We start from the raw sequence: 27936 nt of genomic DNA, 5'->3' as shown, positions 1-27936 counted from the left end.
CCCCTCCGTCTGTGTGACCCCTCCAACCCCTTCACCCCTCGTCTGTGTGACCCCTCCAACCCCTCCGTCTGTGTGACCCCTCCAACCCCTTCACCCCTCCCTGTCTGTGTGACCCCTCCAACCCCTTCACCCCCTCCCTGTCTGTGTGACCCCTCCAACCCCTTCACCCCTCCGTCTGTGTGACCCCTCCAACCCCTTCACCCCTCCCTGTCTGTGTGACCCCTCCAACCCCTTCACCCCTCTGTCTGTGTGACCCCTCCAACCCCTTCAGCCCTCCGTCTGTGTGACCCCTCCAACCCCTTCACCCCTCCCTGTCTGTGTGACCCCTCCAACCCCTTCACCCCCTCCGTCTGTGTGACCCCTCCAACCCCTTCACCCCTCCGTCTGTGTGACCCCTCCAACCCCTTCACCCCTCCGTCTGTGTGACCCCTTCACCCCTCCATCTGTGTGACCCCTCCAACCCCTTCAGCCCTCCCTGTCTGTGTGACCCCTCCAACCCCTTCACCCCTCCCGGTGTGTGTGACCCCTCCAACCCCGTCACCCCTCCGTCTGTGTGACCCCTCCAACCCCTCCGTCTGTGTGACCCCTCCAACCCCTTCACCCCTCCCTGTCTGTGTGACCCCCTCCAACCCCTTCACCCCTCCGTCTGTGTGACCCCTCCAACCCCTTCAGCCCTCCGTCTGTGTGACCGCCTGCAACCCCTTCACCCCTCCATCTGTGTGACCCCTCCAACCCCTTCAGCCCTCCCTGTCTGTGTGACCCCTCCAACCCCGTCACCCCTCCGTCTGTGTGACCCCTCCAACCCCTTCACCCCTCGTCTGTGTGACCCCTCCAACCCCTTCACCCCTCCCTGTCAGTGTGACCCCTCCAACCCCTTCACCCCTCCCTGTCTGTGTGACCCCTCCAACCCCTTCACCCCTCCGTCTGTGTGACCCCTCCAACCCCTTCACCCCTCCGTCTGTGTGACCCCTCCAACCCCTCCGTCTGTGTGACCCCTCCAACCCCTTCACCCCTCCCTGTCTGTGTGACCCCTCCAACCCCTTCTCCCCTCCGTCTGTGTGACCCCTCCAAACCCTTCACCCCTCCCTGTCTGTGTGACCCCTCCAACCCCTTCACCCCTCCGTCTGTGTGACCCCTCCAACCCCTTCACCCCTCCGTCTGTGTGACCCCTCCAACCCCTTCAGCCCTCTGTCTGTGTGACCCCTCCAACCCCTTCACCCCTCCGTCTGTGTGACCCCTCCAACCCCTTCAGCCCTCCCCGTCGGACCCAGTTTTGGGGTTCAAGATTCAGGGTCACAGTTTAAAGTCAGGCTGGCTTCCCGATTCGGACTCAAGGTTCAGGGTTGAACGGCGACCGGGGTCAGAGTTCGGGGTCAGGACCCGTTGCCGCCACTCGGACTGAGCGCGCACGCAGCGGCCGCACGGCGCCGTGACGTCAGGCAGGAAGATGGTGACGAGGGCCGGGTGGTGCGCGTGACGTCAGCGCGTCGGGACCGTGGAGGAAAAGAGAGGCGGGAAAACAGGAGAGTGAAGAAGTGAGTGGAGGGAGGAGTGGTGGAGGCGGGTGGGTGAGAGAGGTGACTGACCCGAACCCCTCCCCTCTGATCATTCCTCCTCCAAACTCCTCTCCCCTCCCGTTCCCCGCACTTCTTCCTCCTCCATCTCGGTCAACACTCCCTCCTTCCGTCCCCTTACCCCCACTCCCTCATCCCTCCCCCTCACTACACCCCTCCCCTCTCCCTCTCACCCTCACCTCTCTCCCTCTCACCCCCTCCCTCATCCCCCCCTCACATCACCCCCCTCCACACTCCCTCCCCTTCACCCTCTACCCCCACTTCCCTCACCCTACCCCCACTCCTCACCTCCCCCTCACCCTCACCCTCCCTCACCCTCTCACCCTCACTCCCTCTCCCCTTACCCCCACTCCCTCATCCCTCCCCCTCACTCCTCACCCCTCCCCCACTCTCTCCCTCCCCACACCCTCACCCCCTCCCCTACCCCACACCCTCCCCCTCCCCCTCACCACCCACCCCTCCTCCCTCACCCTCACCCTCACCCTCACCCTCACACCTCACCCCTCCCCTCTCCCTCCCTCACCCACCTCTCTCCCCTTACCCCCACACCCTCATCCCTCCCCCTCACTACTCACTCACCCCTCCCCTCTCCTCTTCCCTCTCACCCTCACCTCTCTCCCCTTCCCCACTCCCTCATCCCTCCCCCTCACCACACCCTCCCCTCTCCTCTCCCTCTCACCACCCTCTCTCCCCTTACCCCCACTCCCTCATCCCTCCCCCTCACTACTCACCCCTCCCCTCTCCTCTTCCCTCTCACCCTCACCTCTCCCCTTACCCCCACTCCCTCATCCCTCCCCCTCACTACTCATCCCTCCCCTCTCCTCTTCCCTCTCACCCTTCACCTCTCTCCCCTTACCCCCACTCCCTCATCCCTCCCCCTCACTACTCACTCACCCTCCCTCTCCTCTTCCCTCCCTCACCTCTCACCCCTCACCCCACCCTCCCACTCCTCACCCCTCCCTCCCTCCCTCTCACCCTCACCACCTCCCTACCCCCTCCCTCCTCACCCTCCCCTCACCCTCCCTTCACCCTCACCCTCACCCTCACCCACTCCTCCCTCCCCCTCCCTACTCACCCCCTCCCTCTCCTCACCCTCTCAACACCTCTCTCCCCTTACCCCACCACCCTCACCCTCACCTCCCCCCACTCACCCCTCTCCTCACCCTTCACCCCTCTCTCCCCTTACCCCCACTCCCTCATCCCTCCCCCTCACTACTCCCCCTCCCTCTCCCTCTCACCCTTCACCTCTCTCCCCTTACCCCCACTCCCTCACCTCACCCCTCCCCTCTCACCCTCTTCCCTCTCACCCCTTCACCCTCTCCCTCTCCCCCATACCCCCACTCCCTCACCCTCCCCTCCCCCTCACTCCCTCTCCCTCTCTCACCCTTCACCTCTCTCCCCTTACCCCCACTCCCTCATCCCCTCCCCCCCCTCACTACTCACCCTCCCTCCCTCCCTCCTCACCCTCTCACCTCTCTCCCCTACCCCTCACACCCTCACCCTCCCCTCCTCACTCCTCACCCCCCCTCACTCCCCTCACCCTCCCCCTCACAACTCTCCCCTCCCCCTCACCTCTCCCTCTCACCCTTCACCTCTCTCCCCTTACCCCACTCCCATCCCTCCCCTCACTACTCACCCCTCCCCCTCTCCCTCACCCTCCCTCCCCTCACCTCACTCCCCTTCCCCACTCCCTCATCCCTCCCCCTCACTACTCACCACTCCCCTCCCTCTCACCCTCACCTCCCCTTCACCCCTCCCCTCCTCCCCACTACTCACCCCTCCCCTCACCTCACCTCCCCTCACCCTCACTCCCTCCCCCCCTCACTACCTCACCCCTCCCCCTCACTACTCACCCCTCCCCCTCCCTCTCCTCACCCTCTCACCCTCACCTCCTCCTCCCTACCCCCACTCCCTCACCTCCCCTCCCTCACCCTCCCCTCACCCCCTCCCCTCTCCTCTTCCCTCTCACCCTTCACCTCTCTCCCCTTACCCCCACTCCCTCATCCCTCCCCCTCACTACTCACCCCTCCCCTCTCACCCTTCACCTCTCTCCCCTTACCCCCACTCCCTCATCCCTCCCCCCTCACTACTCACCCCTCCCCTCTCCTCTTCCCTCTCACCCTTCACCTCTCTCCCCTTACCCCCACTCCCTCATCCCTCCCCCCCCACTCCCTCATCCCCTCCCCCCCACTCCCTCATCCCTCCCCCCCACTCCCTCATCCCTCCCCCCCACTCCCTCATCCCCTCCCCCCCACTCCCTCATCCCTCCCCCCCACTCCCTCATCCCCTCCCCCCCACTCCCTCATCCCCTCCCCCCCCACTCCCTCATCCCTCCCCCCCCCACTCCCTCAATCCCTCCCCCCACTCCCTCATCCCTCCCCCCCCACTCCCTCATCCCTCCCCCCACTCCCTCATCCCTCCCCCCCACTCCCTCATCCCTCCCCCCCCACTCCCTCATCCCTCCCCCCCACTCCCTCATCCCTCCCCCCCACTCCCTCATCCCTCCCCCCCCACTCCCTCATCCCTCCCCCCCACTCCCTCATCCCTCCCCCCCCACTCCCTCATCCCTCCCCCCCACTCCCTCATCCCTCCCCCCCCACTCCCTCATCCCTCCCCCCCACTCCCTCATCCTCCCCCCCCACTCCCTCATCCCTCCCCCCCACTCCCTCATCCCTCCCCCCCACTCCCTCATCCCTCCCCCCCACCTCCCTCATCCCTCCCCCCCACTCCCTCATCCCTCCCCCCCACTCCCTCATCCCTCCCCCCCACTCCCTCATCCCTCCCCCCCCACTCCCTCATCCCTCCCCCCCACTCCCTCATCCCTCCCCCCCACACTCCCTCATCCCTCCCCCCCACTCCCTCATCCCTCCCCCCCCACTCCCTCATCCCTCCCCCCCACTCCCCTCATCCCTCCCCCCCACTCCCTCATCCCCTCCCCCCCACTCCCTCATCCCTCCCCCCCCACCCTCCCATCCCTCCCCCCCACTCCCTCATCCCTCCCCCCCACTCCCTCATCCCTCCCCCCCACTCCCTCATCCCTCCCCCCACTCCCTCATCCCTCCCCCCCACTCCCTCATCCCTCCCCCCCACTCCCTCATCCCTCCCCCCACTCCCTCATCCCTCCCCCCCCACTCCCTCATCCCTCCCCCCCCACTCCCTCATCCCTCCCCCCCACTCCCTCATCCCTCCCCCCCCACTCCCTCATCCCTCCCCCCCACTCCCTCATCCCTCCCCCCCACTCCCTCATCCCTCCCCCCCACTCCCTCATCCCTCCCCCCCACTCCCTCATCCCTCCCCCCCACTCCCTCATCCCTCCCCCCCACTCCCTCATCCCCCCCCCACTCCCTCATCCCTCCCCCCCACTCCCTCATCCCTCCCCCCCCACTCCCTCATCCCTCCCCCCCACTCCCTCATCCCTCCCCCCCACTCCCTCATCCCTCCCCCCCACTCCCTCATCCCTCCCCCCCCACTCCCTCATCCCTCCCCCCCCACTCCCTCATCCCTCCCCCCCACTCCCTCATCCCTCCCCCCACTCCCTCATCCCTCCCCCCACTCCCTCATCCCTCCCCCCACTCCCTCATCCCTCCCCCCACTCCCTCATCCCTCCCCCCCACTCCCTCATCCCTCCCCCCCCACTCCCTCATCCCTCCCCCCCCACTCCCTCATCCCCTCCCCCCCACTCCCTCATCCCTCCCCCCCACTCCCTCATCCCTCCCCCCCACTCCCTCATCCCTCCCCCCCACTCCCTCATCCCTCCCCCCCACTCCCTCATCCCTCCCCCCCACTCCCTCATCCCTCCCCCCCACCTCCCTCATCCCCTCCCCCCCCACTCCCTCATCCCTCCCCCTCACTACTCACCCCTCCCCCTCACTACTCACCCCTCCCCCTCACTACTCACCCCTCCCCCTCACTACTCACCCCTCCCCCTCACTACTCACCCCTCCCCCTCACTACTCACCCCTCCCCCTCACTACTCACCCCTCCCCCTCACTACTCACCCCTCCCCCTCACTACTCACCCCTCCCCCTCACTACTCACCCCTCCCCCTCACTACTCACCCCTCCCCCTCACTACTCCACCCCCTCCCCCTCACTACTCACCCCTCCCCCTCACTACTCACCCCTCCCCCTCACTACTCACCCCTCCCCCTCACTACTCACCCCTCCCCCTCACTACTCACCCCTCCCCCTCACTACTCACCCCTCCCCCTCACTACTCACCCCCTCCCCCTCACTACTCACCCCTCCCCCTCACTACTCACCCCTCCCCCTCACTACTCACCCCTCCCCCTCACTACTCACCCCACCCCCCTCACTACTCACCCCCTCCCCCTCACTACTCACCCCTCCCCCTCACTACTCACCCCTCCCCTCACTACTCACCCCTCCCCCTCACTACTCACCCCTCCCCCTCACTACTCACCCCTCCCCCTCACTACTCACACCCCTCCCCCTCACTACTCACCCCTCCCCCTCACTACTCACCCCCTCCCCCTCACTACTCACCCCTCCCCCTCACTACTCACCCCTCCCCCTCACTACTCACCCCTCCCCCTCACTACTCACCCCTCCCCCTCACTACTCACCCCTCCCCCTCACTACTCACCCCTCCCCCTCACTACTCACCCCTCCCCCTCACTACTCACCCCTCCCCCTCACTACTCACCCCTCCCCCTCACTACTCACCCCTCCCCCTCACTACTCACCCCTCCCCCTCACTACTCACCCCTCCCCCTCACTACTCACCCCCTCCCCCTCACTACTCACCCCTCCCCCTCACTACTCACCCCTCCCCCTCACTACTCACCCCTCCCCCTCACTACTCACCCCTCCCCCTCACTACTCACCCCTCCCCCTCACTACTCACCCCTCCCCCTCACTACTCACCCTCCCCCTCACTACTCACCCCTCCCCCTCACTACTCACCCCTCCCCCTCACTACTCACCCCTCCCCCTCACTACTCACCCCTCCCCCTCACTACTCACCCCTCCCCCTCACTACTCACCCCCTCCCCCTCACTACTCACCCCTCCCCCTCACTACTCACCCCTCCCCCTCACTACTCACCCCTCCCCCTCACTACTCACCCCTCCCCCTCACTACTCACCCCTCCCCCTCACTACTCACCCCTCCCCCTCACTACTCACCCCTCCCCCTCACTACTCACCCCTCCCCCTCACTACTCACCCCTCCCCCTCACTACTCACCCCTCCCCCTCACTACTCACCCCTCCCCCTCACTACTCACCCCTCCCCCTCACTACTCACCCCTCCCCCTCACTACTCACCCCTCCCCCTCACTACTCACCCCTCCCCCTCACTACTCACCCCTCCCCCTCACTACTCACCCCTCCCCCTCACTACTCACCCCTCCCCCTCACTACTCACCCCTCCCCCTCACTACTCACCCCTCCCCCTCACTACTCACCCCTCCCCCTCACTACTCACCCCTCCCCCTCACTACTCACCCCTCCCCCTCACTACTCACCCCTCCCCCTCACTACTCACCCCTCCCCCTCACTACTCACCCCTCCCCCTCACTACTCACCCCTCCCCCTCACTACTCACCCCTCCCCCTCACTACTCACCCCTCCCCCTCACTACTCACCCCTCCCCCTCACTACTCACCCCTCCCCCTCACTACTCACCCCTCCCCCTCACTACTCACCCCTCCCCCTCACTACTCACCCCTCCCCCTCACTACTCACCCCTCCCCCTCACTACTCACCCCTCCCCCTCACTACTCACCCCTCCCCCTCACTACTCACCCCTCCCCCTCACTACTCACCCCTCCCCCTCACTACTCACCCCTCCCCCTCACTACTCACCCCTCCCCCTCACTACTCACCCCTCCCCCTCACTACTCACCCCTCCCCCTCACTACTCACCCCTCCCCCTCACTACTCACCCCTCCCCCTCACTACTCACCCCTCCCCCTCACTACTCACCCCTCCCCCTCACTACTCACCCCTCCCCCTCACTACTCACCCCTCCCCCTCACTACTCACCCCTCCCCCTCACTACTCACCCCTCCCCCTCACTACTCACCCCTCCCCCTCACTACTCACCCCTCCCCCTCTCCTCACCCCTCCCCTCTCCTCACCCCTCCCCTCTCCTCACCCCTCCCCTCTCCTCACCCCTCCCCTCTCCTCACCCCTCCCCTCTCCTCACCCCTCCCCTCTCCTCACCCCTCCCCTCTCCTCACCCCTCCCCTCCCCTCTCACCCTTCACCTCTCTCCCCTTACCCCCACTCCCTCATCCCTCCCCCTCACTACTCACCCCTCCCCTCTCCTCACCCCTCCCCTCTCTTCCCTCTCACCCTTCACCACTCTCCCCTCACCCCTCCCTCCTCCCACCCCCTCACCCATCCAAACCATCCTTCCTCTCCATCCACCCTTACCTCCTTGTCCCTCTCCACCCTTCCACTCTACCCGTCCCCTTTGGTCATTCCTCCTCCAAACTCCTTACATGTAACCCACCTCCTCTCCCCTCCCGTTCCCCGCACTTCGTTCCTCCTCCATCTCGGTCAACACTCCCTCCTTCTGTCCCCTTACCCCCACTCCCTCATCCCACCCCCTCACTACTCACCCCTCCTCTTCCCTCTCACCCTTCACCACTCTCCCCTCACCCATCCAAACCATCCTCCCTCCCCATCCACCCTTCCCTCCTTGCCCCTCTCCACCCTTCCACTCTACCCCTCCCCTCACCCCTTCACGCCCTCGCATCTCCTACCCCCCTCACCCAATCAACCCATCCTCCCTCCCCATCCACCCTTCCCTCCTTGTCCCTCTCCACCCTTCCACTCTACCCCTCCCCTCACCCCATCCCTCGCTCTTTCCGAACCTCACCCCCCTCCCCTCTCGCCATTTGTTACAGATTATGGAGGAGCCAGTGACTGTGCTGAGGAACTGGGTGTTGAAGATGGGTCGTCCCACCCGGGATTTGCCGTCGGATGCTGCTCTCCGCAAGTAGGCCCGATGCTAGGCTGTGTGTGTCAGTCCATTTATACACCCTCCACCCCACCTCACTGATATCCCCCGGGTTTGTGTGTCTGGGTGTCTCTCACTTTCTCCCCTTCCCACCCTCCTCTTCGCTTGTCTCACTACCTCTCTCCCATTCACCCTCCTTGCTGCTTTCCCTCTCTCACCCTCCCTATTCTCCGTAGGTGTCTCTCCCTTTCCCATGACATTGTGTGGTTCCTGGTCTTGATTATCGCTGGCGAAGGAAGTGCAGAGATAATTTGCTTCTTACCAGGACATGAGAGTGAAACCAGAACCAATGGCCATTGGTGTAATAAATTCGGTCTAGAGTTTGGGAGACATTTTTCAACTGGCCCTACTTTGGAGAGTGGTTCAGTTTGGAGGGGCGGAATGTGGGACCATTTCTCACAGGGAGTAGCAACAGGGTCTCAGCAAAAATGGGAAAGAGGAAGGTTGAAGGATTCCAGCATTCTGGAGTTTTGGGCAACTCTTCGTCCAAACATTTTGTATCTAGTTAATCCAAACAAATTAACTGGATCAGCTCAGATCAGAATTTAATGAAGGTTTGTATGATCAAAAAATGATTTCAATCTACGATTGAAATATCTGATGGGAATAGTTGTATGGATACCCCTACAAGTGGAAAGTTGCGCAGATCCACCTTTGATGGGAAAGTCTCAGATCCGTGCTGAAGCTTAATGTCAGTGAAATTCCTGTACTAATCTGCAGTTAATTAGCCGACCTGTGCCACTCTGAAAATCCACAGATGCTGGTGGTCTGAGCAACACACACAAGATGCCGGCGGAATTCTGCAGGCCAGGCAGCGTCAATGGGTCGAGGTTTTGGGCCGAAACCCTTCAGCAGGACTCGGCTTGTGTTCTTTTCCGTGGATGCTGCCTGGCCTGCTGAGTCCCTCCAGTATTTTGTGCGTGTTGCTACCAGTGCAACTGCTGTGATCCCATTCATCAGTGCTTCCAGCTTGTGGTGGCTTTGGGTAATGGGTAGGTCTCGGCATTCGCGAGTGTCCCAGGGAGCGCCTGTACTTTGATCACCTGCTGGGAAGCAGATGATTGAACGGTCCTGGTGATCTCCAGTGGCATGTTACCAGTCAGGTCCTGAGGGTGCAGGGCCAGGGAGTTTCAACCCGAAACCATTCGGGGATGGTGAACAAAATAGAGTAAGCAGGAGGTAAAACACCGGTGTGGAGGAGGTGTTGAACCCGGTGGGGTCATTGTGCTTTAGAGATCGGGCTGTCACAGTGCCTCCCTGCTCTGGCGATCCGGGTTTAGTCTTGTCCTACGACCAGGAGAGTGTGTGCGAGCCTGGGTGTTTGTGGAGTTTGCAGGTTTCATCTGGGTGCTCCAGTTTCCTCCCATGTCCCCAAAAAAAAACATGGTCTGCTGTGCATTGCCCCCTTGGGGTGTATGGGTGTGGGTTGGAACCTGCCAGTGCTGCTGGCAGGGTGTGTGACTGTCTTGAGTGAGCCTCTACCTGACTCTGCTGTGTTCTTTGGCAGCCTCTGCAGTGGCCAGGGCCGGGATATCTGGGAATACGTCGCAAAGCATGTCTTCCCGAAGGAGTGAGTGTTGGAACGCATCTCGGCGCTGGGGGTGTGGAAGGAGGGGGAGGATGGTTCTGTAGTTGGTGGATTTCTGTTCGAACCGAGCCAGCTGCCTCTCGGTTGACCATAAAAACATGTATTATCAGCAGGGATTGGCAATTTGGCCCATTGAGCCTCCTCCGATGTTCAATAAGATCACAGCCAATCTGGCTGTGTACTCAACTCTACCTACCTCCCTTTTCCCAGTATCATTAATTCCCCTGCTGTGCAAAAATCTATCTAACTGTGTTTTAAGTATATCTAATGGGGTAGCCTCTACTGCTTCCTTGGGGAGAGAACTCCACTGATTCATGACTTTGGGAAAAGCAGTTTCTTCAAATCTCCGTCCAAAATCTATTCCCCTGAATCTTTCGGCTCTGTCCACTAGCATCAACACGGGTGATGCCAACATGCTGAACAAACTGATTAGAAAGTCTGGCCCTGTTGTAAGAGTCAAACGGGACTCACTGGAGGCTGTGGTAGATCAAGGGTCCCTATGGAATATCAGACAGACATACTTTATTGATCCTGAGGGAAATTGGGTTTCGTTACAGCTGCACCACCAAGAATAGAGAAGAAATTTAGCAATATAAACCATAAATAATTAAATAATAGTAAGTTAATCGTGCCAAGTGGAAAAATAAGTCCAGGACCAGCTTATTGGCTCAGGGTGTCTGACAATCCGAGGGAGGAGTTGTAAAGTTTGATGGCCACGGGTAGGAATGACTTCCTGTGACGCTCAGTGTTGCATCTCAGTGGAATGAGTCTCTGGCTGAATGTACTCCTGTGCCTAACCAGTACATTATGGAGTGGATGGGAGCCATTGTCCAAGATGGCATGCAACTTGGACAGCATCCTCTTTTCAGACACCACCGTCAGAGAGTCCAGTTCCACCCCCACAACATCACTGGCCTTACGAATGAGTTTGTTGATTCTGTTGGTGTCTGCTACCCTCAGCCTGCTGCCCCAGCACACAACAGCAAACATGATAGCACTGGCCACCACAGACTCGTAGAACATCCTCAGCATTGTCCAGCAGATGTTAAAGGACCTCAGTCTCCTCAGGAAATAGAGACTGCTCTGACCCTTCTTGTAGAGAGCCTCAGTGTTCTTTGACCAGTCCAGTTTATTGTTAATTCATATCCCCAGGTATTTGTAATCCTCCACCATGTCCACACTGACCCCTTGGATGGAAACAGGGGTCACCGGTGCCCTAGCCCCCCTCAGGTCCACCATCAGCTCCTTAGTCTTTTTCACATTAAGCTGCAGATAATTCTGCTTGCACCATGTGACAAAGTTTCCCACTGTAGACCTGTACTCAGCCTCATCTCCCTTGCTGATGCATCTGACTATGGCAGAGTCATCAGAAAACTTCTGAAGATGGCAAGACTCTGTGCAGTAGTTGAGGTCCGAGGTGTAGATGGTGAAGAGAAAGGGAGACGGGACTGTCCCCTGTGGAGCTCCATAAAGGGTGCAGGGGCGATTTACCAGGATGTTGCCTGGACTAGAGAGGAAATGAATGAGGAAGGGTTGAGTAAGCCCGGTCTTTTCACTTTTCATCCCTCTTCACTGCAACGATGGAGGTGTGTAAGAGGCATCGGTAGAGTGAACAGCCACCTCCTTTTCCTAAGTTGCGATGGCTAATACTAGAGGGCATTCCTTCAACGTGAGTGGAGGGGGAAGCTTAGATTTCAGAGAGGTGGGTTTCATTTTAACAGAGTGGCAAATCCCTTGACCGCACTGCTTGGGTTGGTGCTAGAGGTAATACAGTCGGGACGTTTAAAAGGTGCTTGGTTGCAAGAAAGATAGAAGTAATGCGATGTGTAAGAAGGAAGGGTTAGATTGATTGAGGGGTAGGTTAAGTGGTGGGCGTATCATTGTGGGGTGAAGAGCCTGTACTGTTCTCTGTTCCTTGTTAGTAGAACTGAAACTGTTGTTGGGCCAGGTGACCCTAGACACTATGTTGGATGTTTGTGTGGCGTTAGCTTGCCCTTCTCATTACTTTCTGTCCCGGCAGGAAGGTGAAGAACGTGAAGGGGAACCTGGACTGGTATCCTTTGCATTGCTGACCCTGCATGCACTGCAGGGCTGTCGTACAACAGGAGGGAAGTATTTTCCTGCTGAGCCCTGAGCCGGGGATGGAAATCAATATAACCACAGGCGCCGTACATCTGAAATCAACTTTGGCGGGTCAGGCAGCGTCTGTGGTGAGAGTTGGAACCTCCCTCAGAGCGCTGGAAATAAAAAAAAGGATTGCAGGGAACACTCAACGGGTCAGGCAGCATCTGTGGAGAAGAGAAACAAAAACAAGAGATTCTGCAGATGCTGGAAGTCCAGAGCAATGCACACACAACATGCTGGTGGAATGCAGGTCAGGCAGCATCGATACAGGGGCAATAAACAGTTGAAGTTTCATAGAAACATAGAAAATAGGTGCAGGAGTAGGCCCTTCGGCCCTTTGAACCTGCACCGCCATTCAGTATGATCATGGCTGATCATCCAACTCAGAACCCTGTACCTGCTTTCTCTCCATACCCCCGATCCCTTTAGCCTCAAGGGCCATATCTAACTTCCTCTTAAATATAGCCAATGAACCGGCCTCAGCTGTTTCCTGTGGCAGAGAATTCCACAGATTCACCACTCTCTGTGTGAAGAAGTTTTTCCTCATCTCGGTCCTAAAAGGCTTCCCCATTATCCTTAAACTGTGACCCCACGTTCTGGACTTCCCCAACATCGGAAACAATCTTCCTGCATCTAGCCTGTCCAATCCCTTTAGAATTTTATACGTTTCAATAAGATCCCCCCCTCAATCTTCTAAATTCCAGTGAGTATAAGCCTAGTCGATCCAGTCTTTCTTCATATGAAAGTCCTGCCATCCCAGGAATCAATCTGGTTTCGGGCCGGGATCCTTCATCAGGACTGGGGAAGGGGGTGGAAACCAGATTAAGAAGGCGGTGAGGGGCCTAAAGATAGAAAGTGCCAGGTGAGGCCAGGTGGGTGGGGGAGGTGGCTGAAGTGAAAAGCTGGGAGGTGGAAAAAGGCAAACTGCCGGAGGAATCTGACAGAGCAGAGTGTACCATGGGAGAAAGGAAAGGAGGAGGGGTACCGGGGAGGTGATGGGCAGGTTAGATGAGGAGGTAAGAGGCCAGAGTGGGCAATTGAAGGGGGAGGGGAAAAATACTCAAAACTGGAGAAATTGATGTTCATGCCATTCAGTTGGAGTCTACATAGACAGGATGTTGTGGCATTAGGGTGGCTACAATTAGCTTATCTGGCCTAAAGTAAAAACGGGTGGAAGCACTTGGCAAGATAGGCAGTATCTGTCAAGAAGAGAAAGTAATTTTTTCACTACTAAAGATTATTATTATAGGTTTAGTGTCAGGTGTACTGAAGTCTGGTGTTTTGCGTACCAACCATACAGAGAGCTTCATTATAAGGGTGCATTGAGATAGTGCAGGGAAATGCAGAATAAAGTGTAGCAGAGTGCAGCACAGGCTGATAGTGAGCTGCAGGGGCCATGAAGACGGAGACCGTAGTCGAGTCCCTCTTGTTGTACTGGGGAATCGTTTGGTACTCTGATAATGACAGGCGAGAGGCTGTCCCTGAGATCTTGGATGAAGTGCAGGAAGAGGCCCGTTCTTTAACCTGGATGGGGCCAGACATCGCAGAGTGCTGGGTGTTGGCTCTGCAGACTCTTTTGATCACCTGGAGGGTGTTTCCTGTGGCAGAGAATTCCACAGATTCACCACTCTCCCACGGATTCACCACTCTCTGTGTGAAGTAGTTTTTCCTCATCTGTAGGGCTGGAGGAGTTCACAGACAGTGAGGGTTGCAGGGCTGGAAGGGGTCACAGAGATGGGGAGGGGTGTGGTGCTGGAGGAGATCACAGGCAGGGAGAGATGTAGGGCTGGAAGGGGTCACAGATGGGATGGGGAGGAGTGTAGAGCTGGAGGGGGTCACAGGGAGGGTGAGGAATATAGTGCTGGGGGGGTCAGAAATGGGGAGGTGTGTAGGGCCAGAGGGGTTCACAGACAGTGAGGGTTGTAGGGGTGGAGGGGGTCACAGATGGGGTGGGATAAAGGGCTGGAGCAGTCACAGAAATGGGGGGGGGGGTTGTTGAGCTTGAGGGTGTCACAGAGAGGGGGTGGGGTGTAGGGCTGTAGAGGGTCATGGAGATGGGGTGGGCTTGAAGGGGGTCAGTAAGGGAGGAGTGGAGGGGTATGTGCTGTAAGGGGTCTCAGAGATGGGTTGGGATGTTGGGCTTGAGGAGGTCACATAGGGAAGAGTGGAGAGGTGTAGGGCTGTCGGGGGTCACAGAGACAGAGAGGGGTGTTAATTTCAAGGACAAAGGCATTAATGATGACTTGTGATTGGTGTTCATTTCTTTGAGAATTCCTTGACATACGGTCCAGGAACCGTTACATGGAACATGCTGCGGTAAGTGAAATAAATCAGACACCAGGCTCAGCACAAAGGCCTCAACTTTACTGTTCCTGGTCAAGGAGGTTCACACTGTTACATCACACACTCCAGGGGTCAGACACAGAGTGAAGCTCCCTCCACACTGTCCCATCACACACTCCAGGGGTCAGACACAGAGTGAAGCTCCCCCCACACCGTCCCATCACACTCTCCCGGGGTCAGACAGAGAGTGAAACTCCCTCCACACCGTCCCCTCACACACTCCCGGGGTCAGACACAGAGTGAAGCTCCCTCCACACTGTCCCATCACACACTCCCGGGGTCAGACACGGAGTGAAGCTCCCTCCACACTGTCCCATCACACACTCCCGGGGTCAGACACAGAGTGAAGCTCCCTCCACACCGTCCCATCACACACTCCCGGGGTCAGACACAGAGAGAAGCTCCCTCCACACTGTCCCATCACACACTCCCGGGGTCAGACACAGGGTGAAGCTCCCTCCACACCGTCCCATCACACACTCCCGGGGTCAGACACAGAGAGAAGCTCCCTCCACACTGTCCCATTACACACTCCCGGGGTCAGACACAGAGTGAAGCTCCCTCCTCACCGTCCCATCACACACTCCTGGGGTCAGACGGAGTGAACATCCCTCCACACCGTCCCATCACACACTCCTGGGGTCAGACAGAGTGAAGCTCCCTCCTCACCGTCCCATCACACACTCCCGGGGTCAGACACAGAGAGAAGCTCCCTCCACACTGTCCCATTACACACTCCCGGGGTCAGACACAGAGTGAAGCTCCCTCCTCACCGTCCCATCACACACTCCTGGGGTCAGACGGAGTGAACATCCCTCCACACCGTCCCATCACACACTCCTGGGGTCAGACAGAGTGAAGCTCCCTCCTCACCGTCCCATCACACACTCCCGGGGTCAGACACAGAGAGAAGCTCCCTCCACACTGTCCCATTACACACTCCCGGGGTCAGACACAGAGTGAAGCTCCCTCCTCACCGTCCCATCACACACTCCTGGGGTCAGACGGAGTGAACATCCCTCCACACCGTCCCATCACACACTCCTGGGGTCAGACAGAGTGAAGCTCCCTCCTCACCGTCCCATCACACACTCCCGGGGTCAGACACAGAGAGAAGCTCCCTCCACACTGTCCCATTACACACTCCCGGGGTCAGACACAGAGTGAAGCTCCCTCCTCACCGTCCCATCACACACTCCTGGGGTCAGACAGAGTGAAGCTCCCTCCTCACCGTCCCATCACACACTCCCGGGGTCAGACACAGAGAGAAGCTCCCTCCACACTGTCCCATTACACACTCCCGGGGTCAGACACAGAGAGAAGCTCCCTCCACACTGTCCCATCACACACTCCCGGGGTCAGACACAGAGAGAAGCTCCCTCCACACCGTCCCCTCACACACTCCCGGGGACAGACAGAGTGTGAAACTCCCTCCTCACCGTCCCATCACACACTCCCGGGGTCAGACACAGAGTGAATCTCCCTCCACACCGTCCCATCACACACTCCCGGGGTCAGACACAGGGTGAAGCTCCCTCCACACCGTCCCATCACACACTCCCGGCGTCAGACACAGTGAAGCTCCCTCCTCACCGTCCCATCACACACTCCCGGGGTCAGACACAGAGTGAAGCTCCCTCCTCACCGTCCCATCACACACTCCTGGGGTCAGACGGAGTGAACATCCCTCCACACCGTCCCATCACACACTCCTGGGGTCAGACAGAGTGAACATCCCTCCACACTACTCAGGTCCATTATTGCATCACTGTATTGCAGGACATTAGTCTTTTGTAATGAAAATTGTTTTCTTCAGAGACATGAGACTACAGACGATGGAGTCTGGAGCAAAAAGAAACTGCTGAGGTAGTCAGCAGGCCAGGCAGCATCTGTGGGTGTTGATTTGAGGGCCAGGATCTGGAGGGGTGGTTTCACCTGAAGCATTGGCTGACCATTTCACTTCACGGGTGCTACCTGACCCACTGATCTCTTCCAGTGTCTCATATTTCCTGAGCTGGTTGCCTTTGCAATCATGATGTGCCGCAGCGCACTTTATCCGTGTCATTGCCTGTTCTCAGAACGCGTCTCCTGAGGAGCAGGAGAAGAAGAGATTGATGGACCTTGTTATCTCGTTGAGGGCAGACATCCAGGAACTTGATGGCATCTCTGACCCAGCGCAGCAAATGGCAGACGGTTAGTACCCATCACGAGTGACACAAAGCAGGTGAAAAACGGAAGAGGCTGTTCGACATGCTGACCTTCATAAGTCAAAGTGTACAGGAGATGTGATGTTATATTGAGGTTGAATGAAACAATGCTGAGGCCTAATTTGGAGTATTGTGTGTAGTTTTGGTCACCTTTCCACAGGAAAGATGTAGCTAAGGTTGAAGGAGTACAGAGAAAGTTTACATGGATGTTGCCAGGTCTGGAGGGCTTGAGTTATAAGCAAAGATTGAATAGGTTAGGACTTTATTCCTTAGAACACAGATGATTGAGAGATTTGATTGAGGTATACAATATATGAGGAGTGTTGATAGGGTAAATGCAAGCAGGCTTTCTTCACTATGGTTGTGTAGGACTTGCAACTGGTGGTCATGGGTTAAGGGTGAAAGGTGAAATGTTTTTGTGGAACATGAGGGGAAATTTCACTCAGATGGTCATGAGTGTGGAATGAGCTGCCAGCGGAAGTAGTGTATGCAAGCTCGATTTTAAATGTTGAAGAGAAGTTTGGATAGGTACATGAATGGGAGGGCTATGTTCCTGGTGCAGCTCGATGGACCTAGGCAGTTTAAATCACAGCAAGAGGCGGAGAGGGAGGAGGTAAAAGAAGCTCGGAGAGAATCGTTTTTTTTAAACTGATCGGGGCAAAGAGTCTAGACTGCACAGGCGCATAACGTAGCACACCAAAGGTTTAAATAGAAAGGCCGTCATATACAGCGGCCATCGTTGGGGTGGATTGAGGCAGAGTGGGACGGCTTTGGCTCAATCAGGCTTTGGTGAGAACAGGCAGAGGCGAGGTTGAACGGGGCACAAAGCGCAAGCGCGTGAAAGTCAGCCTCTGAGATCAGCGGGGAAATTTAAAAAGCGAGCAGAGGCTGAGTACGAGCTTCACTCCAGGTGAGGTAAGGCCAGGTAAGCTCCTTTAATTAATCTAATTAGATTAGGAGTAGGTAATGGAGGCAGCAGTTAGGACAGTCGAGTGCTCTGTTTGCAGTATGTGGGAAGTCAGGGCGAGCACAGCTGTCCCTGATGACTACACCTGCGAAAGGTGCATCCAGCTGCAGCTCCTGACAAACCGAGTTATAGGGAACTGGAGCTGGATCTGGATGAACTTCGGAACTTTCGGGAGGCAGAAGCAGAAATAAAAGGAGTTTCAGGGAGATAGTCACCCCGAGGAGTCAGCAGACAGGTAGTTGGTTGACTGTCAGGAGAGGGAAGGGGAATAGACAGGAAGAGCAGAGCACCCCTGTGGCTGTTCCCATCAACAATAAGTATACCGTTTTGGATACTGTTGGTGGGGACAACCTACCAGGGACAAGTTGCAGTGGTTGTGTCTCTGGCACCAAGACTGGACCCTCAGCTCAGAAGGGAAGGAGGGAAAAGAGGAGAGCAGTAGTGATAGGGGATTCGATAGTTATGGGGCAGATAGGAGGTTCTGTGGAAGAGATCGAGAATCCCCGATGGTCTGTTGCTTCCCTGGTGCCAGGGTCCGCGATATCTCGGATCGAGTACTCAGTATTCTCAAGAGGGAGGGTGAGCAGCCGGATGTCGTGGTCCATGTAGGGACCAATGACGTGGGTAGGAAGAGTGAGGAGGTCCTGAAAGGTGAGTGTAGGGAGTTAGGCACCAAGTTAAAGGACAGAGCCTCCAGGATAGCAATCTCAGGATTGCTACCAGTGCCACGTGCAGACGGGTTTAGAAATAGTAAGATAGTGCAGATCAACACGTGGCTGAAGACATGGTGCAGGACGGAGGGCTTCAGATGTATAGATAATTGGGCAGTTTTCCAGGGAAGGTGGCACCTGCTCCGGCAGGACGGTTTACATCTGAACTGGAGGGGGACAAATATTCTTGCAGGCAGGTTTGCTAGAGAGGCTCCAGTGGATTTAAACTAGATAAGAGGGGGGAGGCAAACCGGAGTGTCGGAACAGATGTATAGGAGAAGGAAGAAAATGAAGACAGTAAAGTTCTTTGTACTGTTAGAGATAAACAGAGAGGAAGAGGTGGAGAATTTCTTAAATGCATTTATTTTAATGCTAGGAGCATTGTAAGAAAGGTGGACGAGCTTAGAGCATGGATTGATACCTGGAAATATGATGTTGTAGCTATTAGTGAACCATGGTTACAGGAGGGGTGTGATTGGCAACTAAATATTCCTGGATTTCATTGCTTCAGGTGTGATAGGGTAGGAGGGGCAAGAGGGGGAGGTGTTGCGTTGCTTGTCAGAGAAAATATTACTGCGATGCTCTGGCAGGATAGATTAGAGGTCTCGTCTAGGGAGGCTATTTGGATGGAATTGAGGAATGGGAAAGGTGTAGTAACACTTATAGGGGTGTATTATAGACCACCTAATGGGGAGCGAGAATTGGAGGAGCAAATTTGCAAGGAGATAGCAGATATGTGTAGTAAGCACAGGGTTGTGATTGTGGGAGATTTAAATTTTCCACACATAGACTGGGAAGCCCATACTGTAAAAGGGATGGATGGGTTGGAATTTGTAAAATGTGTGCAGGATAGTTTTTTGCAGCAATACATAGTGGTACCGACTAGAGAAGGGGCAGTGTTGGATCTCCTGTTAGGGAATGAGATAGGTCAGGTGACGGAGGTTTGTGTTGGGGAGTGCTTCGGGTCCAGTGATCACAATGCCATTAGTTTCAATATGATAATGGAGAAGGATAGGACTGGACCCAGAGTTGAGATTTTTGATTGGAGAAAGGCTAACTTTGAGGTGATGTGAAAGGATTTAGAAGGAGTGGATTGGGACAATTTGTTTTATGGAAAAGATGTAATAGAGAAATGGAGGTCATTTAAAGATGAAATTTTGAGGGTACAGAATCTTTATGTTCCTGTTAGGCTGAAAGGAAAGGTTAAAAATTTGAGAGAGCCATGGTTTTCAAGGGATATTGGAAACTTGTTTAGGAAAAGGAGAGATATCTACAATAAATATAGGCAGCATGGAGTAAATGAGGTGCTCGAGGAATATAAAGAATGTAAGAAGAATCTTAAGAAATTAGAAAAGCTAAAAGAAGATACGAGGTTGCTTTGGCAAATAAGGTGAAAATAAATCCGAAGGGTTTTTACAGTTATAGTAATAGCAAAAGGATAGTGAGGGATAAAATTGTTCCCTTAGAGAATCAGAGTGGACAGCTATGTGTGGAGCTGAAAGAGATGGGGGAGATTTTGAACAATTTCTTTACTTTGGTATTCACTAAGGAGAAGGATATTGAATTGTGTAAGGTAAGGGAAACAAGTAGGGAAGTTATGGAAACTATGACAATTAAAGAGGAGGAAGTACTGGAGCTTTTAAGGAATTTAAAAGTGGATAAATCTTCAGGTCCTGTCAGGATATTCCCTAGGACCTTGAGGGAAGTTTGTGTAGAGATAGCAGGGGCTCTGACAGAAATATTTCAAATGTCATTAGAAGCTGGGATGGTGCTGGAGGATTGGCATATTGCTCATGTGATTCCATTGTTTAAAAAGGGTTCTAAGAGTAAACCTAGCAATTATAGGCCTGTCAGTTTGACGTCAGTGGTAGGTAAATTAATAGAAAGTATTCTTAGAGATGGTATATGTAATTATGGATAGACGGTCTGATTAGAAACAGTCAACATGGATTTGTGCGTGGAAAGTCATGTTATACAAATCTTATTGAATTCTTTGAAGAGGTTACGAGGAAAGTTGACGAGGGTAAAGCAGTGGATGTTGTCTATATGGACTTCAGTAAGGCCTTTGACAAGGTTCCACACGGAAGGTTAGTTAGGAAGGTTCAATCGTTAGGTATTAATATTGAAGTAGTAAAATGGATTCAACAGTGGCTGGATGGGAGATGCCAGAGAGTAGTGGTGGATAACTTTGTCAGGTTGGAGGTGGGTGACTAGTGGTGTGCCTCAGGGATCTGTACTGGGTCCAATGTTGTTTGTCATAAACATTAACGATCTGGATGATGGTGTGGTAAATTGGATTAGTAAGTATGCAGATGATATTAAGGCGGGTGCCATTGTGGATAATGAAGTAAGTTCTCAAAGCTTGCAGAGAGATTTAGGCCAGTTAGAAGAGTGGGCTGAACGATGGCAGATGGAGTTTGATGCTGATAAGTGTGAGGTGCTACATTTTGGTAGGAATAATCCAAATAGGACATACATGGTAAATGGTAGGGCATTGAAGAATGCAGTAGAACAGAGTGATCTAGGAATAATGGTGCATATTTCCCTGAAGGTGGAATCTCATGTGGATAGGCTGGTGAAGAAAGCTTTTGGTATGTTGGCCTTTATAAATCAGAGCATTGAGTATAGGAGTTGGGATGTAATGTTAAAATTGTACAAGGCATTGGTAGGCCGAATTTGGAGTATTGTGTACTGTTCTGGTCACCAAATTATAGGAAAGATGTCAACAAAATAGAGTACAGAGAAGATTTACTAGAATGTTACCTGGGTTTCAGCACCTAAGTTCCAGGGAAAGTTTAAACAAGTTAGGTCTTTATTCTTTGGAGGTTGAGGGGGGACTTGATAGAGGTATTTAAAATTATGAGGGGGATAGATAGAGTTGACTTGGATAGGCGTTTTCCGTTGAGAGTAGGGAAGATTCAAACAAGAGGACACGAGTTGAGAGTTAGGGGGCAAAATTTAAGGGTAACACGAGGGGGAATTTCTTTACTCAGAGTGGTGGCTGTGTGGCACGAGCTTCCAGTAGAAGTGGTAGAGGCAGGTTCGGTATTGTCTTTTAAAGTAAAATTGGATAGGTATATGGACAGGAAAGGAATGGAGGGTTATGGGCTGAGTGCCGGTCAGTGGGACTTGGTGAGAGTAAGGGTTTGGCACAGACTAGAAGGGCCGAGATGGCCTGTTTCCGTGCTGTTGTAATTGTTATATGGTTAAATGGTTCTGCAAAGACTAGATGGGCCAAAGAGCCTGTATCCGTGCTGTCCTTTTCAATGATAAGAGGAAGTCTCGGGCTTCCTAGAGTTCAGAAGGATGGGCTTTACTTGGAGGACTGGAAGCCTGTACCAGCTCTCAAAAAGATGACAAAGAGGAGATTTCCAGGGATAAGGGGCAATGGAAAATATCACGGGAGCTGGGCCGGTATCACATGCAGGTTAAAGTGGAGATTGATTTGTGTGGTGAGAATGGGGAGGAGATTTCAGGGCAGAGTATAGCGGGGTGAGGGAGAAGAATTGACCAGTGAGGGGGAGAGGTGAGGGTAATGTTTCACCATTGATTGTAAAGAGGGTGGGGATGCAGATCAGAAGAGGGAAACGATATGGAGTGGAGGGGTAGTTCTGGGGGGGGAGGAAGTGTAAGAGTGTGGAAGCTGTTGTGGAATTGCATTAGACTCTGGACGTGGAGGGGCTGCAGCAGAGAGGAGTGTGGGGCAGAGTGAATCACCTTCGGGGGTGGGGGGGGGGATCCTCACTGCCTGAAGCAGGTCCAGGAAGCTCCCAGAGAAGGCGGTGGGGTGGAGTTAGGGCAAGTGGGTGGAATGTCGGGACTGGTTTAATGAGTCCCCGCGCAGGATTGGGAACAGGCTGGCGTGCACTGTTGTAGAGGAGTGAGCTCCTGGCAGTGAGTGGGAGGAGGGTGGTAATTGGTATTGGTTTATTATTGTCACGTAATGCGATAGAGTGAAAAACTTGTTCTCACGCTGTACATACAAATCAGATCGTTACACAGTGCATTGAGATAGAACAAGGTAAAACAATAACAATTCAAAATTCATGATTTTTTAATATCATTTCCAGTAAAAACTGTAAAGGAGAACAAAATAGTTGTTACTCTGGATCCAATGCAGCACAGAAAAACCACAATAAATCTAAATACATAAGGAAGTTTATATGCAAAGATTGATTATGTGTCCTTAAAACGATGCTAGGTACACGAGTGTCTATACACGAGGTGACTGACAGGAAGTGATAAGGTCGTGGAGTTGGGCTGTGTAGGGGTGGGTTCGTGGGTGGAGATGTTGATCAGCCTTACTGCTTGGGGAAAGCTGGTTTTGAGTCCGGTGGTCTTGGTATACATGCTATGTTTGCCCTGATGGGAGTGGGACAAACAGTCCATATGCAGGGTGGGTGGGGTACTTCATGTCTCTGGCACTTTTCTGGACGTATGTTCTTGATGGCGGGTAGGCGGGGTCCGGTGATACATTGGGCAGTTTTGACTACCTGTTGTAGAAGGGGGAAATGGAGGAAGTGCCGTGCAGGTAGACAATGAGGTGCTCGATCATAACATGGTAGTTCAGGAGTTCAGCAGTCCATCATATCAAAACATTCAATAGTCCGATAACAGACGCTGACCCTGAGCCCGGTGGTATGTGCTGTCAGGCTTTTAGATTTTCTGCTCCTCAGCAGGGGGTTGAAAACAAAGTCTGGGGCTTGAGGGGTCTTTCATTACGCTGGATGCTTTACTGAAGCGGCAGGAAGTGAAGGTGCTGTTATGGACAGAGGCTGGTGTCTGTGACAGGCTGAGTAGGGAAGTGAAGGTGGTACAGGTTGACCTTCACTAATCCGGCATCATTGGGATCTGAGGAGTGCTGGATTAGTGAAAATGCGAATTACAGAAGGATCACATTAAGTAATAGCTGACCGCCTCGTCATACCTTTAAAATATCATGTAAGTTAGATAATAATGAAACAGAAATATTAAATGAGTAGCAAGTGAAATTTTAATAAAGTAATATACTGTACAGGCACGGATAAAATAAAGGGCACAGGTAAATATACAGGAATTAATTTATACAGAACAGTTGAGCACTTCCGCTTCTAAAGTGAGATGTTTAATATATCTTCAGGCAAAGTTACATGTCTGCAAGTGTGGGGTTGTCAGGATCATCAACATCTTCATCTTGAAAAATGAGTTAAGCATCAGGAACTGGTGCTGAAACTTGCACAACAGTTTCTTCAAAAACTGTTGATGTTGGTGGCAGCACATCTGGGTGAGCAGAAGCAGAAGTCGGAGAAAAGAGGTCCTCTATACGCCACATTTCACGCGACCGCCAGGCGGCCAGGGATTCGGCGCTGGGCTCTTCTCTCTTCACTCGCAGTTACTGAGGGAATCCTCATTAATTTCTTTTCCTCTGCTTAGTAATTGCTTAAATTCAGTGTGTTGCCATGTCTGATCTGAAGTCTTAGGCAGAAGAGAACGGAGCGCCCGCCAGGCGGACCGACCCAGTGTGCGCCAGCTCCTGTGCTGCTGATGAGTGAGACGGGCAGGTGCCGGGTGGTCACGCCTCATGCAAATTATATTAATAAATTCAGGAAAACAAGCAGGAGTCGCCCGCCTGTGATTACAAGAGTCTGCCAACACGTGAACAGATCTAGCGCAACCAAAACAATGCGCAGCAGATTGGTACGGTTGCCCAGGAAATTTGAGATTACAGTTGCGTGGAAAATTTGAAATCAGTGCTGGATTATTGAAGAAACTGGATTACAGGTGGTCGGATTAGTGAAGGTCGACTGTACATGGACAGACGATGGTTTCAGTGACAGGCCGAGTGGGGAAGTAGTGGTACGTGGACGGTGGGTGGTTTCTGGTACGGGGAGGGGAGGGAGATGCTGCTAATGAGTGCTGGTTCACAGAGCGAGCGGTGGTGGAGGTGCGGCGGAGACTACAGGACCTCAGGCAGCAGCACACGCTGTTGAAGGCGTACAGCCTGCGAGCGGCCAGTCAGAGGCAGAGTCTGCAGGAGCACAGCAGGAAGGTGGGCGAGAGACTGCGGGGGCTCTCTGAGGTCCGCAGGTAAGATGGGGGTGGGGCTGGCTCGGTAGGTCCACGCACAAGTTGTGCCCCCAGACCTATCTCCCTCTCTCGCCTTCCCCCTCCCTTTGTTGCTTACCCTCACCTGCCTCCCTCAAGGAGTGGTCATTATTACTGATTCACACCAACTTAATCTCCCTTTAACCACCTTGCTCTTAAGAGTGTAGAGAGCAGAGCAACAGGCCAAGAACACATCTTTGCAAAGTGCCTGTGTTGATCGTCAGCAAGGAGAACATATTCTTACCCACCCGCACTGGCTTCCTTCGCCCTCCTGTGCTGTAGGGGGTGGGGTACCTAATTGCCACATTTCCTCTGCTTGGCAAGATAAAGTGGGGGGGTGGATTTTACCTCAGTGTCCTAGGAACGGTTTAAGGTTCCTCCTGCACTTTCTGTGATGGAGGGTGTCCTAACCTGTGGACTGAGAGCTGACTGTCGGTCTCCTCCTCCACCGCAGTGCGGCCCAGCAGAGTGTCGGCCTCCTCCGGACCAAGGAAGGCCTGAAACATAGCGTGTGGCACCGCACGGGACCAGAGCCACGGGTACTGGTGAGTCCTGGGGTGGCATGGGGGGGGGGGGGGGGTGTTGAAGGACACAGTTTGGTTCTACAACTCCACGGGTGTGGGGGAGGGAGGACCACGCAGGGGAGGAGGGAGTGCCACACCGCAGAAGGGGTGGGGAATGGTCTGGCGGGGATAGGTCAGATCTGGTGAGAGTGGATGAGGGGTGGTTGAAGTAAGAAGCTGGGAAGTGTTTGGTGGAAGAGGTAAAGGGCTGGAGAAGAAGGAGTCTGATGGGAGTGGACCATGGGGGAAGGGGGAGCAGGAGGGCCACCAGAAGGAGGTAATAGGCAGGTGAGGAGAAGAGGAGGAGTAAGCGAGTAGCCAGAATAGGGAGCGGAAAGGGGAAGAAATTAGAGAAATTGATTTTCAAGCAGTCAGGTTGGAGACTGCCCATCAGAATACGCGGTGTTGCTCCTTCAACCTGAGAGTGGTGCCGTCTTGGCAGCAGAAAGGTGGTGGACAGACATGTCCGTGTGGGAATGGAAAGTGGAATTGAAATGGGAGGCAGCCAGGAGATGTTGCCTTCTGTGGCAAATTGAGCAAACGAGCTCGGCTTTGCAATCCTCCAATCTACATCAGGTCTCACTGTAGACGGGGCTGCACCGGGAACACGGAATACAAACGATGACCCCGACAGACTTGGATACTGAAGATCTGGAGGAACACATACAGAAGTGCTGGAGGAACTCAGCAGGTCAGGCAGTATCAATGGAGAGAAATGAAGAGTCGATGTTTCAGACCGAGACCCGCTGTCAGGTCTGGAAAGGACGGGAAAAAGCCAGACCAACAAGCCCTTCTCTTCTCACCTGCCCAATATGTCCCCAAGGTTCCTCTGGTGGACATGTCAGAATGGGACATGAATTGAAGAGACTGAGTTAGAGGGAGAGGACTTTATTCCTTGGAGCTAAGGAGATGTTACATATAGGTGTATAAAGTAAATTGGGACAGAGATGGTGTGAATCAAGAATTGAAGGACCCAGGTTTAAGCTGAGAGTACATAAATTTAGGAGAAACTTGAAGTGCAACATTTTTTTAAATATTAAGTGTGGTACATATATGGAATGAGCTGCCTGTTGAAGTTGACACAGGTATGATGATGACATATAAAATGTTGGACAGGTACATGGATAGGAAAGGTTTAGACGAATATGGGGCAAATGGAACTAGCTTGAATGGGGCATCTTGGTTTGTTTAGACCAGTTGTGCTGAAAGGCCTGTTTCTGTGCTGTGTGAGTCTGAGTTAAGGAGATAATCGGGAGCTCTAGGTGTGTCCTGCTCTCCGACCTTGGCTAAACGATGATTTTTCCCTGATCTCCTTCCTCCGTCCATCCCACTCACTCCATTTCTCCCATCAACCTTCAGCAAGACCTGCGGGCAGCGTGCTGCAGCCGGTTCCAGTACCTCAAGTCGCTGTACGATGAGAAGAGCAGATCGCCAGATAGTTGCGGGTAAAGAAAGTGCCCATCCTCAGTTTGTAGGGGGTCACAGTGATGGGGAGGGGTATAGGGGTTGGAGGGGTTCACAGGGACTGGGGGAGGTATAGGGGCTGGAGGGGTTCACAGTTAAGGGATGAGGTATACGGGTTGGGGGGGGGGGTTCCCAGTGAAGGGTGAGGTATAGGGATTGGAGGGGTTCACAGTGAAGGGGTGAGGTATAGGGGCTGGAGGGATTCACAGATGGGGTGGGGTATAGGGGTTGGAAGGGTTCACAGTGAAGGGGAGAGGTATAGGGACTGGTGGGGTTCACAGATGGGGTGGGGTATAGGGGCTGGTGGGGTTCACAGATGGGGTGGGGTATAGGGGTTGGAGGGGTTCACAGACAGGGAAGGGTGCAGGACTGGGGGGGTGGGGGGGGTCACAGAGATGAGAATGGGTGTCGGAATCGGAGAGGATCACATGGACAGGGTAGGGTGTATGAGCTGGAGTGGGTCACAGACGGTGATGTAGGGACAAGATAGGGTAATGTTAAGGGGCCAGTGGGGTTACTGATGGGGAGGGGTATAGTAACTGAAGGGAGTCACAATGGTGGGGAGGGGTGTAGGGACTGGATGGGATTATGCAACCAGGGAAGAAAAGGTCGGTAAAGTTTTGAGGACTTTTGTGAGTCATTCCATAGCACCTTTGATTCCTGAGGATTTATTCATTCTACCCCTGAAATCAGAGACGGAGATTCGAACAATCGGAGTTCCATCTATCAGCAATGGTTAAATCAAGTCGAGGTGAGTAGTGACCTGCACTCTGTCTCTCACACACTCACACTCTCAATCACGTGCTTCTCCTGATGTTTGCTCAATATGGTGAGAGTCTCTGCCTCCTCCTTCCCATCTGGGAATGCATTCCAGAGCCCAGTCCTTCTCTGTGTGGAAAAGCTCCCCCTCAGATCTCCTCCACACCTCCTCCTTGCCCTAACCTCTGCTCTTTTAGTTTTAGAAACTGCTGTGGGCAGTTGATCTGTTCTTCCTATCATTCGCTACACTTCCAAATGCCATCCCCCTCTTTCAGCCCCCTCTCCTGTGTCTCCTCATAATCAAAGTACTTCATCCCAAGCAATATCCTGGGGAATGTGCTGTCACCACCTTCCTGCAGCGTGATGTCTGGAAATGCACACCATACCCCTGACAAGTGTATGGTTATAGTCATATAACCCTGAAGCAGGTCCTTTGACCTGATCAATCCTTGCCAATGCAGATTCCCACTTAAGATGCTCATATGTGCCATTTTGTTTTGGCCTATATCCCTCTGAACCTTTGCTATTTATGTCCCTGTCCAGGCATGTCTTAAATGTTGTTACAG

General features: G+C 54.5%; 1 protein-coding gene across 1 annotated transcript in view; it reads left to right on the top strand.

Annotated features, from left to right (window-relative positions):
• Nucleotides 1-1477: 1477 nt before the first annotated feature.
• haus5 (HAUS augmin-like complex, subunit 5) overlaps nt 1478-27936 on the top strand; it is a 70937-nt gene continuing 44478 nt past the window's right edge. Inside the window, exons 1-10 of the mRNA XM_059958352.1 lie at nt 1478-1535; nt 8449-8540; nt 10069-10131; nt 12170-12202; nt 14565-14589; nt 16695-16809; nt 24407-24566; nt 25039-25129; nt 26507-26592; nt 27305-27362. Coding sequence (XP_059814335.1) covers nt 8452-8540; nt 10069-10131; nt 12170-12202; nt 14565-14589; nt 16695-16809; nt 24407-24566; nt 25039-25129; nt 26507-26592; nt 27305-27362 — 720 coding nt within the window. The 5' untranslated portion in view covers nt 1478-1535; nt 8449-8451. The remainder of the gene's footprint in view (nt 1536-8448; nt 8541-10068; nt 10132-12169; nt 12203-14564; nt 14590-16694; nt 16810-24406; nt 24567-25038; nt 25130-26506; nt 26593-27304; nt 27363-27936) is intronic.

Source organism: Hypanus sabinus, unplaced genomic scaffold (assembly GCF_030144855.1).
Source record: "Hypanus sabinus isolate sHypSab1 unplaced genomic scaffold, sHypSab1.hap1 H_11, whole genome shotgun sequence".
NCBI lineage: Eukaryota > Metazoa > Chordata > Chondrichthyes > Myliobatiformes > Dasyatidae > Hypanus > Hypanus sabinus.
This window is presented reverse-complemented; position numbering and strand designations above follow the sequence as displayed.